The sequence below is a fragment of the Lygodium microphyllum genome, chromosome 11, assembly GCF_053477565.2.
Source record: "Lygodium microphyllum isolate KBCC chromosome 11, Lygodium_microphyllum_v1.1.10, whole genome shotgun sequence".
NCBI classification, from domain to species: domain Eukaryota; kingdom Viridiplantae; phylum Streptophyta; class Polypodiopsida; order Schizaeales; family Lygodiaceae; genus Lygodium; species Lygodium microphyllum.
Genome location: NC_141145.1, coordinates 69,945,876 through 69,964,977, shown reverse-complemented (window position 1 = coordinate 69,964,977; position 19,102 = coordinate 69,945,876). Strand labels below are relative to the sequence as shown.

Below are 19,102 nucleotides of genomic sequence, written 5' to 3'. Positions count from 1 at the left end.
TCACTGAAGTTATCAACAGTGATTTTAATCACTGAACAATACTCTCTGAAGTTCATTAAAGTACTGTCACTCAGATTTGAAGGTATGAGCATCAAATCAAGAAGGGGAAGATTAGACTTGGATTTAAAAAGAGTAAAGGACCTTGCAGATTGGGTGTTCATTGACACTCAGTTAGTGCTTTTTAGCACTTGTGTCTCTCAACCAATTCTGTTGCTCAAATCTAATAAGTCTGAAGTTGATTTTCTACTGTTCTCGTAAGTCTAACATGGGCAAAGACTCTCCAAATGCTCGATTCAAAGGAGTCGGGTTCCACACTTGGCAAACCCGCATCAAGCTCATCCTGATGAAGAAGGGTCTCTGGGCCATCACAAATGGCAAAGAGAAGAAACCTCGAGACGCGGACCTTGCAACTACTTGGCAAAAGAATGATGACAGAGCATAGGCCATTATCAAACTGGAGCTAGAGGACAGTTATATCCATCATGTGGATAACTGTGAGACCTCACAGGATACATGGAAAAGACTTGACACCCTGTTCGGTGCACAATCTAAATCATCAAAGTATGGTCTCCTGATTTAGTTCTTCAGGCTTGAAATGAAGTCTAGCACATCACTTGCCACACATCTTAATTACATGGAAGGACTCCTAACCCAACTTGCAGGAATCAACATTAAAATGGATGAAGATGTTTGCATCGGTGTTCTACTTAAGAGCTTACCTCCTGAATATAATAATGTATCAACAACTTTAATCAACATGCCAAATCCTGAACTTGTTGATATCCAGGCATCACTGTTAGAAGAAGAAAAGAAGCTAAAAACTAAGGAAGAACCAAGTACCTCTAGAGATGAGCATGCATTATATGTTGGCAATAGGTACAAAGGCAAGAAGGATCAGCTCTTCTGCGACTTCTGCAAAAGGACCGGACACACCGAGAAGTTCTGCCACGCAAGAAAGAGATCCCAAAAGGCCTATCTAGTCGCAGTCAAAGAAGAAGAAGAAAATGGAGCAAAGGAAGAAGAAGATGAAGATGAAGACCACCAGGATCGGAAGGACAAGACTCATCAGTCCTTGTACTCTCATAATTCTGATAGACTGTTTTAATAGCCTTGTATTTTCCTTGCCCTAATGCTTCCTGCCATAAGCTTTGTAAACTCCTTATGTAACTTGGCATTACAGTCCCTGTACACTTTGTGAAGCCCCTGTTACAGCCTCTGGATGTCCACCATGTTTATGGTACCCACACTTAGCTTTTTCTATGACAGCCTCTGGTGTTTTGCCATGTCTGTGGTATGCCCACACTTTGCAGGTGGTTCTCATTACAACCTCTACACACTTTGTGCCTTTTCTAGTTGTGATTGAGGAGGGGTGTTGAGAATCAGCAATCACACTCACTAAACAGCCTCTTTGTATGGAGATTCAAGGTCAAGGACATGCAGGCTAACTTATCCCATATGCACAATGGTGCCTACTGCAGTTTCCTACTTTCCTATAAAGCATTGTACTTGCTTCCTTTCTTAATGCAATGATAGTACTCTTTTCTTTTCAGTGAAGTGTCAATGCCATTGTCCACATACACAAGATTGTGTTTATGAGTCCAAGTCTCAATCTTGGAACCTAATTCACTTGTGTAACAAACACTTTCCTTGTCTTCTCCATCATGAGTCCACACTTCTCATTTCATCCTCCATAGCTTCCGGTTTTGCCATGCTCTAGATCCCGCATTTCTCACAAGTTTTAGGTATTAAGTGAGAGAGTCAGAGACCATTCGATCTCTCTTGTGGATTAGTTTAGGTTTAGAAAGCTTTTTGTGCATTGAATAGGAGAAGTGTATTTTGATCAGATTTGAGACATTAAGGTTTGGGAAATAAGGAAAAAGAAGGAAAAGATAAGTCTATGTATATCCAAGAAACAGGGGAACAGAGAAAAAAAGGAAAAAGATTTTTGATGTCTGGGAAGGAAAATAGACTGTAAGGAGAGAAAGATAGAACACAAAAGGTGAAAAGGGGAAAGAGAGACCTCATTTTTGCACACTGTGAGATTGAGAGAGAGCTATTGAGAGAGAGATAGAGAGCTACAGGTCCAAAAGCAGCACTAGCAGCAATCCTTGGCATTGTCACGTTTGGGCGCTCTAGGTATGCCCTGAGTCTTTACTGATGTTTATGGCATTGAGTAAGAACCCTAAGTGCATTAAATCAATAAAATCAATATTTGTGTCATTTGACACTTTTCTTGCATTGCTCAAAAAGTGACCACATGCCTTAGACAATCAAATTGCCATCAAACTCAAATGTCTGAGCCACTTAATTCCACTCAACTTGGACAAGATTCCACTTGGACTCAGACCAATTACTTGACCTTAGACGACCGATGAACATCAGGCCCCTTAGGTGGTCAACTTGGATGCTTGGACAAGCACCCCTCATTTGAGTTTGATTCTGACTACTCAGATGGCTACTTTTGTTTAGGAGCCCACTCAGATGGCCAAGTTTGGGACTCAAATAACCGAGTCTGGGACTCTGACAAGTTTTCCAAAACTCTAATTTTGACCACTTTTGGCCACTCAAAGACGTGTTAGGCCTACACATAGCTATCGAGCAACCCAAGTTGGAATTCGGACTAGCAAATGAGACCATAGAGCTATTTGTACTCAGAAACTTTGACCTAGCAGTCTAAGAGTGATTGAAATGACTGACCACTAGTCGCTTATCCCTAATAGAGACCTAAGTTGACCGTTTGGTCTAAACACCCATCAAATGACCAATCAAGACCCACGAAGGACCCAAAATTGACTACTAGGAGTAATCATGATCCACGAGAAAAAAATGTAATGGCATGAAACTAATTGTATGCGATTGATTCCATCAAAAGTTCTTCTTTGCATTGTAGCCACTTAAGTGCACATACACTCAAGTAATGGTAACCATTAATGCATGTGCCTACTTGTACCTAGAATTCCCACCAAATAATGCATCCATACTCTAGCCTATTAGGACATTAGTTTGCTTATATAACATCCATGTGCATGAACCTTACTCACTAAGTGTATGGTGCATATCACATGATGCATGGTACACAATGCACATGTACACATGCATTAATGCACACCACCCTAGTACACAAAAAATAAACGTGTGCTTATGTACATGCAACTTGTTTCTTTTTTCTATCTCACTTGGCCAACACTTGCCCTATTCAAAAGGGGGAGCCAAGAGTAATGAGGAAGGAAGAACAAATATCTTGCAATGCATTGTTGTATGCCTGAGTGGCATATAGGTAACCTTCTATAGTATCTTCTTGCATCTAGCTTAGAGGATCATCACTAATTAACCTACATCCCACTATTGTGCCACCTTAGTCTCCCACCACTACACTCCACAATGCACTAATATATGGACCAATGCTACATAGTGCACGAACAATGCATCTGTGCACATGAGCACACAATACATATACCCATCAAAAACTTCAATTTACACCTAACACTCTCACTTACTATACACATTGTGTATTACAACCTACATTGAAGGCATCAAGCACCCCGCACACCACCAACTACACATGTACATAGGCACAAAGCATAGTGAATAGCGCACAATGCAAGGAAACCTATCTAGAAAAAAATATTATTATTTCAGTTGGATATCTAGCACTTGCATAGTCATAGTGTACTGCATGATACACTTGTACATGGATCTGTACATAGTACATAGTGCACATGTTGGCATAAAGGGCAATGCCCATAGTGTACTGCATGATACACTTGTAGATGGATTTGTATATAGTACACAATGCACATGTTGGGATAAAGGGCACTGCCCATGTCCGCCCGTAAGGGCTAGGCTATACATAGTACGTATACCTATCTAGAATCATTATTGAGATACACTCTTCAATGCCATAATTTGTGTGTCTCTATCTCTTTTCTCTCTCAAACTACATCTCTACACAAAAGCTCCATTGCAGCTAATTCAACAAAATGGTATCAGAGCTTGGTTCAGGCAATTGGCATTTCTTCAGGTGCAAGAGCTTGAAGTTGAAGAAGAATTTATTGTGAAGAGTATGCAGGCATGGCAGCAAGGTTTGAAGCTTCTTCTTGAAGCTCAAAGCTTCCCTCTTCATTCGAGCTTGCTGATAGCCATCGTTGGCCACTTGGGGACCCTCCCCATCATCTCCAATACTTGGACTTGCATTCTAATCTCTTTAGGTTTTTCAGCATGCTCAGGACCTACAGCAGTTGCCATTGGGAGAAATATGGACTCTCTTTTTTGCCCCTTAAGGAGTGAATAAACAAATATAGGCCTAACCACTGAGAGAAATGGGATTCCAGATTCATGTAACACTTCCTAGAATACAATGTGGAGAATACAATGCTGACACTTCTTGGAAGTTTATGAATCGATTTTTTTATAAAAATGTTTGACTTTTCATTTCTCCCCTTTTCAGTTTCCCCCTCTTTCTTAGGTGAAACTTAGATTTATCATATCTCTTTCTCCACTTCTTCTTTCCTGACAAAATTTTACAGTCTGATTGTTGCTTGCCCTATCTGTAACCCTGTGAAATTTCATTTCCTCTACACAAACACAAAGTGAGTTTCACATGTTTTATGATAGTAGAGCTTGTTCTATCAAAGCCCTAATATTTTCTTCACAAAACTTTACAGGTATATTGTGCTCTTCCATGGATGTTCTATGGTAAAGTTTAATCTCGTTTGGACAAAACCTGTGCAAGTTATGTGCATTCTTTGACATGAATTTTCTTTTGTTTTGGTACTGTAGGAGTCTCCTATAGTCAAGAACAATGATATTTTAAACACTCAACTTCTTCTTCAACATCTTACGGTTTCTTTGTAAACAAAGTTACAGGTATGTTGTCTTGTTTTTTTGTTGCTCCATAGTTAAATTTTATCTCGTTTGGACAAAATTATGCAAGCTATATGCATAATGAGATTTCCTTTGATTTTTTTACTCCAAGAGTCTTCAAGGTTGGAGAACAATGATTTTTTAAAAACTCAACTTCTTCAACATCTTTGGGCTCCTTTGCAAAGAGAGCCACATGTATATTGTCACTTTTTTATGTTGCTCCACCGTTAAGTTTCAACTCATTTGGACAAAGCCTATGTAAGTTATATGTATGCTTTGACTTGATATTTCTTTTGTTTTTGTACTCTAGGAAATTGTCAATGAAGGAACAATGGTCTTGTCATAAGACAATTTCTTGTTTAACATCTCTGGGCTTCTTTGTGAAAAGAATTACGTGTATAATGTTTTTTTAAAATTGCTCCATTTAAATTTCATTTCATTTTGAGAGAACATTTGTAAATTATGCACATGAGATAGGTAACTTTTCTATTTGGTTATTATAGATGTCTTCATAGAGGAAAAACATCAGTAACATACTTGCAGTGGAGGTCTTCAATAGGAAGGATAGTGGCATAATTGGATTTGTGATAAGTACTATAAGTTGGATTGAATTTTGATGCACCCAAGTACTCGAGCGAGTTTCAAGGTCAGGCATAAGGATGTTGCAAACCATAGAAAACATTGGAAAGGTAGAATCTTAGAGTTCAGAAAAGTGTTTCATGGAATAAGTACAGTAACAGAAGTGTTGATCCAACATATTTATACGCACAAACAAATCTCTATACCCGACAAGAACTACATTGCAAAGTATTAAAAAAACAATAAGTTTTTAAATTTTATCATTGCTTATTCTTTTGCATCAGAGTTGTTTTTAAAATTCTTTACTGTGTTCTAATTCAATCTTGTTTTACTAATAGCTCTATATCCATCAACTTTGCATGAATAGTAGAATGTGTAATGTTTGAGTGGCAAGATACATGTTTGGCATGAAGACGTAGGTTTTTTTACCTATGATAACAACTCTGCAAGTCAACTTGCAACTCAAAATATATATTTTTATAATTCATTGTATGTAGTAGAAAGACAGAGATTAAAGCAAGAGATTGCAGCATGTCCCATTGCTGCCACTATCTAGTGGTGAATGGTTGATTGGTAGCTTGGAGTTGTCAGGAACATGTAAGTCCATGATAAAATATGACATCAATAGTGCTATGAAACCCACCACATGCTCCAAAGATGTGCATCTTAGTTGGTTTATTTCATTCTCATTGTTTGCACATTTTTTTGGTTCATGTGATGTCCTAAAGAAAACAAAGATTACTTATCAATGCAAGTGTGAGTCAACTATTGGGTGAGCCTTGGCAAGTCAAAAGAACACATTTTGATGAGACAATTGAGTGCAGGGTCAACCAATCTGATCTCACATTTAGGTAAATCTTTTTCACTACTTTGAATGCCTTGATTTAATTGACATAGGTCTTGCTTAGATGAATTATTGTGTTAGTCGCTTTTAACTACCATTATTTTTGTTTTTATTACATGTATTTCATCACTAGACAAACTTTGTGCATTCGCTTTCGATATAAAATATGGCAACTTTTGCAAGGGGAGTGGATCAGCTTGGATCAAGATACTCGAGATGAGACATATACAGATCTCATAGATGTGGTTTTCTTGCAGAATGGTCATAATTCTTTTGTGGTTAGTGTAGAGAACCATTGGCCCATATCTTTTCTGAGACAAGAAATCCAACTAATGTCTAACGAGTCCCTCTACAACTTCTATTTCAAGTTAGGTAATAGAAAAGGCAGGATTCGTAGTGAGCAATCCATGACATGTAAACAATGTTCTTCTCCACATATCCTTGAGATAGTGGAATCCTTGTAAATTTTTTTATAAAGAACGAATATAAACTTTTTTAAAACTTCTGAGTACTTTCGATTTAGATAATCTTAGTTTACTATGATCCAAGCATGCGATAATACATAATGTAATTAGTTAATCCTACTGGTTAAAATCATAATTAAATTGCAGGTTGGAGTTTTATAATCTATGTAATATTGCCTTTGCATAATGATATATTGTAGCTTATCTCTTCTACTTATTTCTTAAAATTAAATATTAAATTGGATCTAAGGGATTTTGAAGGTCTTTTAGATTGTTTTTCTTAAAAATTTTCTATATTTTCTCTAGTTGGACTTGAATATACTCGGCGATCCAAGTATATTCGAGGATATAATAATGTAGAACGAAGCATTTGCCTATATGAGTAATTTTAATGGTGACTTAAAAGTATTGAAATAAAGAAACTAAGGTGAGAGTTTTAATTTTTTATTAGAAATTTTTGGGCTCAACAAGAGCTAAAAAATTCATGGATAGACACTCTTATTATTTCAAGAGCTTGACTCACACATGGCTCAACTATCTATCACCTAGTTGGTTCATACTCTATGTCCAAACTATCTCAACTTCCTCTCTCATTCCTCGTGAACACAAAAAAACAAAGAGATGAAGAGGATTTTGTAGATTGATCTACTTGCATTCCCCATGATGTAATGTGACATGCATGAGAGGCTCATTGATGGTATTAATGTAGGTCCTCTAGCCACCATATCCTTCTTCAAATATGCACTGTCCTTGTCAAATTTTGATAAAGGAAGATGGGGAAGAATGAGAAGAAGAAGAGGACGGAGAAAGTGTCTCCCAATCAATCCCACGCTCACTTAACCTCTAACCATTCAAGCTATGTAGGCAAGAGGAAAAGAAGAGATGGAAGCAAGGAGTGAATATTGAGCTTCACCCTTATTGGTCCCTCGCTCAACCACACACCCACCCACACAAACATACACACACACACTCTCTCTCTCAAGTTATGGAATCAACAAGAAAGCATATAAGAAAATGGAAGAGTGGAAGATTAAAATGTTGTACACATGGCAATGAGCTCTCTATTCATTTTTACAAACTGTAGAGATTAGGGTTAGAGTTCTTGCTTTACGTTAGACACCCTCATGCTTCTCCATTATGACTATTTCTTCTTATTTTGCCATTCCACTTTGGGTATTGTGGACACAATGTGGGAAAAAGTAAATAGAGATGCTTGCAAAATCCACATCTGTCACATGTCTTCTAATGCAGCCTCTTAGGTGTTTTTACTATTTGCATAGAAGTAACCATGGCTCTCAATTTATTTCTATATAATTATAAGACTATATCTTTACAAGGGAATAATTTCATATTCATATTATGAACATATGGTGCCTAAAATTATGTGCTAAAGTTCTCAAAAGTTATACCTCTTTCCAAAACTTAATTCACGCATATAATAATTTTTTTTTTCTACTCTTGGACTAGTACAATGCTCAATGTAGAAGCTCTTATATTTTCCATTTCAATAATTAGCTTCCTAAAGTAGGTGAACATTTGCCTCTTCCTAGACAAAAGTCAATACTTTGGCACGTCTAGTCAAAGGTAGTATACTTGGATTTGAATTGGAGATGTGGAAAACTAAGGCTTGAGTTGGAAAGTTGTAATAGAAATATAGGGTGTTCCTAATGGTGAAGATTGATATTTCCAATGATGAGAAATCTAATTGGCCTTGCTTGTAATATTTCCATGCAATAAAAGTTAGTTGGTTAGTTCGAAAGTTAGTTAGTCAATTAATAAGTTAGTAAGATTACTAACTAAAGACTAACTAAGGTAAAAACTAACTAACCTTAATAACTAATCATTTTGATTTAATTAAAAATATATTTTAAAATAAACCAAGAGTCGTAATCTGACATTTTTCTCGAATTGACAAGGACCATAGCTACCCTTCACGGAAGTTATAGCATGAACGAAACTTATGAGCCATATTAATCACTAGTATTAATGTGTATAGTTTGGATGGTCCAATATTAGATTTTTGGGCCAAAAAACTAGTATATTTTAGATATTATCCTAAAAAGATAGAACTGAAAGTCCTTTAAAAGAAAAGATAAGTGATGTTTTAGTTAGTTTTGGAGATTTTATAAAAAGATAAAGATAAAGAAAAGTGACTGGTGAAATCGCGCACGCTGTGATCGCAGTCTACAAGCAATAGATAGCACTTTGAAGAGAGAAAAGAATAAGGAGTGAACTAAGAGCTTTCTAAGCAAGTGTCTTGGGGTTTTACTCCCCTTCTGGAGCCAATGCAACCATCAAATTTATGATCTGAGCATCAGATCATTGAGCCTTCCAAGAGCCCCTCCAGTCTTATTCTCAATCTTATCCCCTCCTCTCTAATTCATTATAAATATGAGGCATGGGGAGGCACAAGGGAGCATAAGGAGACCCCGAGAGGCTACGAGAGAGAGGTAGAGAGAAGGATACCCCTCCAAGAGATTGTGAGAGAGAGCTTGAGAACTTTAAGAAGAATGACTAGAGCAATACCACCTTTCATAAGATAGAACTCAAGCTAAAATTAGGGGAAGAATGTGGTAGAGTACTAGTCCTTGAGGCCATGGAAGCAACTGACACTCTCTATGAGACAAGTGGTGTGTTAGGTGCTCTCTGCAAAGTGACCCTTCTTAGATAGGTGTTAGACTACTGCCAATGCTTCTATTGAGAAGTAGAAGTAGATATCTCATACTCAACTAAGCCTAGTATTTCTAAAACGGGGATGAAATAATGTTGTATATGGAAGGAAGGGTTTTGGTCAACCTAAGAATCCCTCTAAGGACTAAGAAGAGCCATACCCACAACATGCCATTGCAATTGAGATATATAAAGTTTTCCATCTAGCATAGTGATATGATTATGCTTTCACAATGCTAATGATTAGCAAAGGATGAGATACACACATATCACATGGCATACTAGCATAGAATTTTGACAAAAGTAGCATTATTGGAAATATATATATATATCCTTAGAAGCATAAACATAAAATAATCTCAAAATTTTTGAACCAATATATAGGCTTGAAGCATTTTTATTTGGCCATCCAAGATGGCACATCCCTTGTATTATACCTTCTATAGAGAATTAAAGCTATAATGTACATAGATATATAAGGGGTTTATAATTTTGAAATGTGGGAATATTTTTACAAAGAGATATTCTACTTCTAGAAAAATGCATATAAAGGGTGTCAATATACTCATCAAATGTATAAGGTGTTTTACACATAATCTTCAAATACAAGTGCTATATAGAGTTTCGTGTGTGAATTCTCTAAGTATAATGCATAACACAAAGCTTCAAATGCATATTGTACATTGTCATTGTTGCATTTGAGTCTTCCAACCTTGGCAAGAAATTAGAGAAATATTGATAAACTACCATTATGAGGCATTTCTCTAAGGATCTTCAAGGATCTAGAGATGAAATAATGATGCCTTGAGTAGTCATAAAAGAAAGGAACAAACCAATGTTGTGCCTTAAGTCTAGTAGAATCATGAGACTATATTATAAGTGAGATGAAGATACGTCTTTTAAGATAATATATTGGGTATTTCCTTATTGCTTGCCAAATTTTTCACCTCACATCACGATAATTACAACTTGAGATTTAGGTCATCATCTAGATGTGTGACTCAAGGGTTTTAGGCTAGATAACTTGAGTCCAAGGGAAGGGGTGGTTGAGAAGTCAAGGAGAGGGTGCAGGCAGCAGCAAGCTAAGTATGGGTGCTAGTCTCGCAGAGAGAAGGCAACGGTGTTTGAGGTGTGGAGGTGTCTGCAATGGTTGTTGGACTTTGTAGTAGTGGTGTGGCTAATGTGTTTTTTTGAGAAGGCAACAGAGGAAGTACCATTTATAGAGTAGCAGGAGCATGTGGAGATAGAGCTAAAGCAGTGGAAGTTGTGGAAGAGGATGGGAAGACTAAGAAGATTGTAAAAGCATGCTTGTGTCAAAGGCCCAAAAATTTTGAGATTATGTTCAAGAAGGTGTGGAGGCGGTTCATGGATTGAAGGGAATCCTTGCAGGTTGATAGACTTTATAGCTGAGGTATCCACGATGGATTGTCTCCTAAGAGCTTCCACTTGCCCACTACCTTGAGTTGGTAATTGGATTGTAATTGGAGTATTCTCTTTGGTATTTGGGTTTGGTTGCATGTGATAGTGCTCTCATTTTGTACTTTGGTTGTTTGTTGTCCCTTTTATGATTTGCACTACTATCATTGCAACTACTCCTTGTCAAATGAAACCTCAAGTAAGTAGCTAAACTTGCAAAGTTTATTCCGTAGCTTTTAGCAACCTCTTTGGTTATGTTCATTGAGTTGCTTAGCGTGAGCTCACTCCGCTCACATTAGGGGAGAATGCTGTCATAATATTCCCTAAAAAAGGAGGGGCATAGTAGCATAATATTCCTTGGGCCAAAGGAAATCTTTGGTATAACTTCATTATCTCACTTCCAAACCCTATCAACCCATATATCACCTGAAAGATCTTGATGAGTAAAATCTAAATCCTCAAAGTTTGACAATTTTGGAGCTCGTTTGCAAAAAAATTATAGTGCCTCCCTTTTTTAGGGAATATTATGACATGGTATTCCTTAGAAGGCCCATTTTTGAGTTCAAATCTCCCCTATTGAATGGAATACCCATGAAGGTCATTGTTTTCTTAGAAGATGCGTAGCCAAGCTTTTCTAGTTTCCTATTTCATGATGTAAGCTTTGTGGAAAAATCTCTAACTTAAAAAATTATAAGCAATTGACTTATAGCCAGCAATATACTTTATGTAGTCATTATAATAAAAGTGAGGATGTAATAGTCTTGAGATGGCTTATTTGAGTGGCTTAAAAGGATATTTTTATTTCGTTCCTACTATTAGTTATCACTATGAAATGATGTGGTTGTTATCACTCTTTGATCACAGCAACTTATTCTATTAGCATTTTAAAAAATAGTGATAACAACAACTTCTATTAGCATTTAAAATTTGTGATAAATATTAGCTTAAAGTTGTTGTGATAAGTATAACATGTTCTATTAGCATTTAAAAAAATTTATGGACCATATTAACTACAACATATTCTATTAGCATTAAAAAGTTTTTATGGACCATAATAACTTTCCCTTTGGCTTGTTAAGTGATTTGGTAGAGCGCGGATACACACACAGACACACACGCACTCTCTCGCTCACTCCCTCTCTCTCTCCCACACACACTCTCTCCCTCTCAAACCTGTTATCTCCCTTGCATCAAATAAATGCCCCTTGCGCAAAAGCCTAGGGTATTGTCTTTGAAACATCCACACGCAAAAGCTTCGGTCGTGTCTTTGAAAAGCTGGGCGTTGCAACTTGAACACAAACACACACACACACACACACACTCTCTCTCTCTCTCTCGATTAAATATGACAAACTGGGGCCTGTCACAATGCAGCGAGCTGGCGATTGTGAACGAGATTGGCACTGAGGATTAAACAACGGGAGCTTCCCCTCTAAAAGGAGGGAGGGAGGCCGGGTGATCAGGCCGGGAGATCCACAGAGACACAGAGAGAGAGAGAGAGAGAGAGTGTGTGTGTGTGTGTGAGAGTGTGTGTGAGTCGATCGTCGTCATCATGAAGGTGGTGGATCATGAGGTGGTTGTGAAGCTGTCGCCGGAGGTGGTGTGGAGGACGTGGATGAAGAACTTCCAGGTGACGCTGCCCAGGGTGGCGCCCCAGCACTACCTCTCCGTCGAGTACCTCGACGGGCCCCCTCTCGCCCCCGGCGGCGTCTTCCTCATCCAGTACAACCCCGCATGTACTATTTATTCATCCCCCTCCCCCTCCCCCTCCCCCTCCTATAATATGGATTAACACTGACTTTGCTAATGAGTCGTATTCTTGTTAATCTTTCTTAACACTTCCTTTGCTAAGAATAGGAGTTGGCCCTTCTTCAGTAAGGTTTAATATCTTTCATCTTCCCCATGTTCACCAACACTCCTCTAAATATTGGCAAGCCCTTCTTTAGTAAGATTGGTAATATTTTCTATTCCCACCATTACCAATTTCAACATGTGGCCCTCCATGGCCATGTAGAGGTCATTTAGAACCTAATCAACATTACATGGTAATGCTTATCTCTCTCTCTCTCTCTCTCTCTCTCTCTCTCTCTCTCTCTCTCTCTCATTATCTACACATTGTGGGTTCATTGATCTTTCTAGTCAATTTAATCAACCATTAGGTTCTACTTTTGTTAACAATTCTTCATGGGATTGATCACCTAACATCAGCTTCCTTTTGTTGCAGCTTTTCCTCACTTTGACTACATCAAGGCTGTATGGGAAGAGATTGATCACAAGGATTATTACTTCAAGGCTAGAATTTTTGAAGGAGGGCATCTTGGAAAACATGAGAATGCGACCTTGATATACTCAATGAAGTTGGGACCTGGGCCTAAGCCAAATACATGCTTAAAGAAATGGACTTTTGAATTTGATGAGGTTAGAGAGGATGAATTCCATGATTTCATTAAGGAGGAGATGTCCATTTTTGGTTCTGCACTTGAGGAGCATCTCTCATCAAAGTGATCAGGAACACCACAAAGTTACGGGTTCGTCAAATATATTGTCAAGTGTGTGCGGTGAGAACAATAAATGCAATTCCTTGTGAGAATCTCTACAAGCTTGTATAGCATGTAGATCTAAATGCACATCTATGTACCTTTGAAGCTTATTGTAGCACCCTAGTGCTTTCCACCTTATAAAAAATCATAGTACATGTTTTCTTAATAAGGAATGTACAACTTACATGTACTTGTACCATAGTATGTAATATGCAACATAGCATTATGATACTTATTTGCATGCAATTATCATGTACTTTAGATTGCAAGAATAATTTTGAACTCTTAAAATACATTTCCTTTAAAATAAGTAACATATTTGCAATAGTTTGTGCCTAGATGTTATGGAGTACTATGAATTGACATGTCCTAACAAAATAATAATAGTTAAATACTAGCTCTATGAGATCATTTGCAAGTTTTTAAAGGTATTGTTGATCCAGAAGGATAAGGTTTCTTTTGGACATCTTTAAAGCTTGAACAAAATATTCATATGTGTATCTAGTAATTTATTATTACTTTCAACATGATATAATAAGTGATTGGTGTAAGGGGTGATTTGATATTATATAAATCTCAAAATTTTCAAATTTACTCATTAGACATGTATGATGTTTGCTCTAAATCACTCACTATAAGTAAAGCCTAATGGTGTAAAACCCTTTTTCTAGGTATCACTTAATAAATTGAAGCTCTATATAGTTTCATAATCTACATTATCAAATTATGGTTTTTCTTGACTTTAGTTGAAAATTGACTATTCCCTACGTAGGACATCATGGTTTTGCCGAATTGGAAGTGGGATATTTGTTCTCCTAACATAACTCATAAACAATTATCCTAAAATTAGCAGGTTTTTTTTGTTATCCCAATCTCCATTCAATAGAGTTCCATATAGGGTGAAACTTCTACATATTGACTATTGTGAAGACTTGAACTTGAGATGAATACTATCATTATTATACCTTGACATCCTTGATAATGGATATTGTAGTATTCTTCTTTTGTGCAAAGGGTGTTCACTTGAGTACTTGATTATCATGTAGCATGAAGTCGAAAATGTGATGCATGCATGCTTATGCACGTCAATTTTTTCTCTAGCCTTACAATCATCATCTTTGCCTTCTTGAGTAGAATGAGGGGAAGTGACAAACTCACGCCACCATGCATCAATCACCAAAAAAGGTGACAATTGAATAGCTTCCATGCCTAGGTGAAGAGAGCTCAATCAATCCAAAAAGGTCGATGACAAGAAGAGAGAGCATGATCAGTCCAATAAGGATGAGAATAAGAGAGTTTTAGTCTAAGCCTTAGGCTTAAATCTTAGCAAATGCTATATAATGAAGGCTTAGGAGAGGTATAATGGTTAATCCTTCAACCTTGTTTTAATCCGAGAGAGAGAGAGAGAGAGAGAGAGAGAGAGAGAGAGAGAGAGTGAGAGAATTAGAGAAGGAAAAGAGAAAGTAAGGAGAAATGGAGGGATAGAGATAAGAGAAGATAAGATGCAAGCAGGATGTCCCCCCCCCCCCCCGCCCCCCTTCCCCCCTCTTATCCATGAACTCTCTAAATTACATCTCCAAAATCAACCTATTGGATACTCCTACACCTTGGATTGGAGAGATAGAGATAAGAGAAAACAAGATGCAAGAAGGAATTTCTTTTCCTCTACATCCATCAACTTTCTAAATTGCATCTCCAAAATCAGCTTATTGGATATTCCTTCACCTTGTTGATACCAAGTCTCCCCTTGCTCCTACTCGAGATCATCATTTTCCTCATTTTGGGTCACAACTAAATTTAGATAAGATGCAAGAAGGATGTTCTTTTCCCCCTCTTCTATGCATCAACCCTCTAAATCACATCTCGAAAATCAACTTATTGGATATTCGTTTACCTCATTGATACCAAGTCTCCACTTGCCCCTACTTGAGCTCATCACTTTTCCCATTTTGAGTCACTACTAAACTCTTGTTCTTTTATCCTCTATCCTTACTACACGAAGTCTAATTTTCTCCCCCTACCCCAATCCTAGAGCATTATATCCATTTCTCTCTTATCGCCCATCAATCTCCCAAAATATACCCCTTGCCAAACCAAAATACCCCTTTTTCCTTGCCAAAGTTGTACTTCAAAGATTGTAGAAGCTAGGGAGAGCTACAAGGATCAAAGAAGAAGCTAAGAAAAGAGCATGTGAGAAATAGATTGTGGATTTGCAATGGCTCCTAAAATAAGAAGCATTCGAACCAAACAAGAGATTTCCCAAGCAAACAAGATCTTGCATGCACCAATCCAAGTTTTGATGCCTTGTGAATAGTATGTTTTATATGATGGATAAAATTTGTGTACTCCTCTTATGATCCCCTTTTAATTTTTCTCTCAAAATCAAAATACTTTTCAAGATGACAAACATGATACTATTCAAAAAAATTCATTATTTTCATAACTTTTTTCAAAATATTGACTCAAAAAATGTGATTTTCAATAACTATGTGAAAAAATTGTAGTCTTTTAAGGAGTCTTTGAAAAGATTCCAAATGTTTCTCTTAAGATGAAATATTACCCAAAAGGTTTGCAACTATGCTTCTTGTGTCTTTATATTTTGTTGTGTGTTTTTCTCTTCTAACATGGTATCAGATATTAAGTATCAAATATTAAGGTCTATTGCTTGAGACATGCTCAATTTGATAATTAACCACTAAGTTTTGATGTTAACTATCCACATTTTTGATTGACTTGCACCAAGGCCTTCCTACATAGACCTTTGAGCTTGCATTATCATGTCATCCCACACCATTGACGATGTCTTGCACCAAGACCTAACTGCATAGACCTTTGAGCTTGCATTATCATGTCATCCTACACCATTGATGATGTCAAATTTGCATAGCTTGCGGAGCCATGATGCATGCATCAAGTTGGCTTTGACTTTGTGTTGACTTTCGTGCAATGGACCTTGTGTACCAAACATCCATTTGACTTGCTTTGTGTTGTCCCATGCAATGATTGTGTTCCCTGCCTTGCCATGCATTGTGTAGGTGGATGGTGCCATCTAATGGCGTCTATCTCCCTTAGCTAGTGCTCTGTGTGGCACGTACTTATGCTAGCCGACTTGACCTATTCTAATGAAGGCACACTCTTGCTCATCACATTTGCATTGAGTTGGTTTTCCATAGCATAATGATAGAAAACAAATCATTCCATTGACAAATTACTAGGATCAACAACTCAAACAAAGGCTTCAATTGATAAGTTAGTGGAGTTCAATACACAAATCATTGCATAATTTACTCAATGGATGCAAATGCAAATGGGAGACAAGGACACTAGAGAAAAAGTTCAGCCAAACAATGAACCTGGAGTTCCACTACAGCCACCCAACTCTAATTCCCAAAGCTAATGTATTATTGGATATTGGGGTATACCCTATAGCCAATACAAAGTAGGAGAGACTTCACAAAGGAATGAGGACTATTTGGGTAGTATTAATAGTGGTCATCCACAAGTGCATGGGATGAATTCTCAAGTTCCAAAGGGTATTTTTCCTACATGAAGGTATCAAGCCAATTCTTAGCCACTCTATGGAAGAGCATCATCAAATTTTGGAGGCCCAATAGGTACAAGCCATGATCAACCTATTTTGGGATTGTAACCTTTCCATAAATGGGAGTTTGAGATTAAAATACTATTAGTAAAGTATAATGGAAAATCATATTTGCCATCTAACCTAGAGGAATGGGAAGTTGGAGTTATACTTTGATATATTCCCTAGGAGTGATTATAAAAAAAACCACTTTGCCACATTGCATTTGGAAGGGTTTGCACACACTTTGTGGTGGTATATTAAGAAAGAGAATGTACTTGTGGAATCTTGGGAAGCATTTAAGATACTCATGGTTGAAGTCTTTGCACCTCTACCCAAGAGAAAGAGAAGTTAGCAAGAAGGTGGTATGGATTAGAGTAAAGATCGAGGAAGTTATTATATATGTATCCTCTACACGTGCATTCAAGACCTATTTACAAATATCCTTATCTCTGAATTTTTCATGAATAAAACATAACACTTTTCTATTCAATCTATGAATAACTCCTTTATATTACACTCTTTTGTATGTAAAGAATGTATAAAAAATGTATTTTAAAATTTCCTTATTTTGAACCCACATGATGCATACATATATTCATGAGTAACTTACATGAGGAGTAAAGAGACCTTAGTATATAGAATTATACAAGCCAATTCATTAATCTCACTATTTATATGGAGAGCAGAAGTGATGATGCCAAGCTCCATAAGTATATGTATGGCCTTGAGCCTTCACTATCATTAATGAATAGCAAAAAACCTCACCACCCTTTTCAAGGATATTGAGGTTGTAGAAGGTATGAAAGAAAGTATAAAAGAAAGCCTACATTTCAGCCCCACTTATGGATAGCCAAGGACTGCTTTATAAGTATATGTATGGCCTTGAGCCTTCATTGTCACTAATGTAATAGCAAAAAACCTCACCACCCTTTTCAAGGCTATTGAGGTTGTAGAAGGTATGGAAGAAAGTATAAAAGAAAGCCTACATTTTATCCCCACTTATGGATAGCCAAGGATTGTTTTAAAGCATGACCAATTTGGCAATACTTTTGGCAGCAATCATGCATCTAGTGGGGACTCTAGAGTACCAATTTATCCACGATTTAATACTTTAAGGCCTTGAAGTAAGTAGACTAAAAAGTAGTTTTAAAATAGAGTATAATAATGTGGAAAAAAACCCTAAAGGATTAAACTCTCAAGGCAATCAAAAGCTCATTCCTATAGACCTATTAAAGGAAACAAAGGAAAAAGGCTTGTGTTTTAAATGTGGAGAGAAATAAACAATAGACCATGCTTCCAAATGTGTATACAAAAATGTTAAAGTTAATAGTATGTTTTTCATTGAAGATATTGAAGATGAAGATGAGGATCCATGCATTAGGGCTCATGGTAAAATTGAAGAATATGATGAGGAGGGTGCTCAAGAGCAATTCGATGAGCCATCTAATGGTTTTTTCTTTGACCCAAGTGGGTATGCATAATTTGATCTTGGTGGATTTGATCCCTGTCATGTTTTCACTTTAACATACTCCATCTCAATGGATGTCTGGACTAGTTCTAGGAACCCAACTATACTTAGAATACAAGGCAGCATCCAAGGGAAGAATGTTTTCATTCTAGTTGATAGTGGCAACACTCATAGTTTCATCAATAAAACAACCATGGATCATTTGAAATTTCTACCCTCTAAATTGTAACATCAAATCAAACTACAAGTAGTCAAGAGGGATGAGGAAATTAGTACTCAAATGTTCTCATAGGTTTACTTATGTCTTACTGAAAATGATGGCATGCAAGTGGGATTGATTGTGCAAGAAATGAGCCCTATTGACATTGTTCTTGGATGTAATTGGCTAAAACAATTGGGTAAAATCATAGTGGAATTCACTCAGCAACTTAAGAAAGAGTTCAAGAAGCGGTATTAGATTTTTTTCTTGCATCTGAATAAGAAAACCATAGATCATTGTAAGAATTCAACAAGGGAAGTAGCCCTAGAAGCTCTATTGGATAGTGGATGGATTTGTTTCACATGCCTCTCCCACCAAGATGAGCAATCAATCATCGTATAGATCTAGAACCCAAGTTAAAGGTTGTCAATAAAATCCCTTACAGGCTTTTGAAGTGTGTGAGAGAAGAAGTGGCC

The 19,102-nt window shown here is 37.1% G+C and overlaps 1 protein-coding gene across 1 annotated transcript; it reads left to right on the top strand.

The window, feature by feature from the left end:
• Positions 1–12,278: 12,278 nt before the first annotated feature.
• LOC148028928 (uncharacterized) lies at positions 12,279–13,448 on the top strand. The gene is made up of 2 exons (XM_087687697.1): positions 12,279–12,572; positions 13,061–13,448. The coding sequence occupies exons 1-2, from the start codon at positions 12,389–12,391 to the stop codon at positions 13,339–13,341; spliced, it is 465 nt and encodes a 154-aa protein (XP_087543823.1). The 5' UTR covers positions 12,279–12,388; the 3' UTR covers positions 13,342–13,448.
• Positions 13,449–19,102: the final 5,654 nt, after the last annotated feature.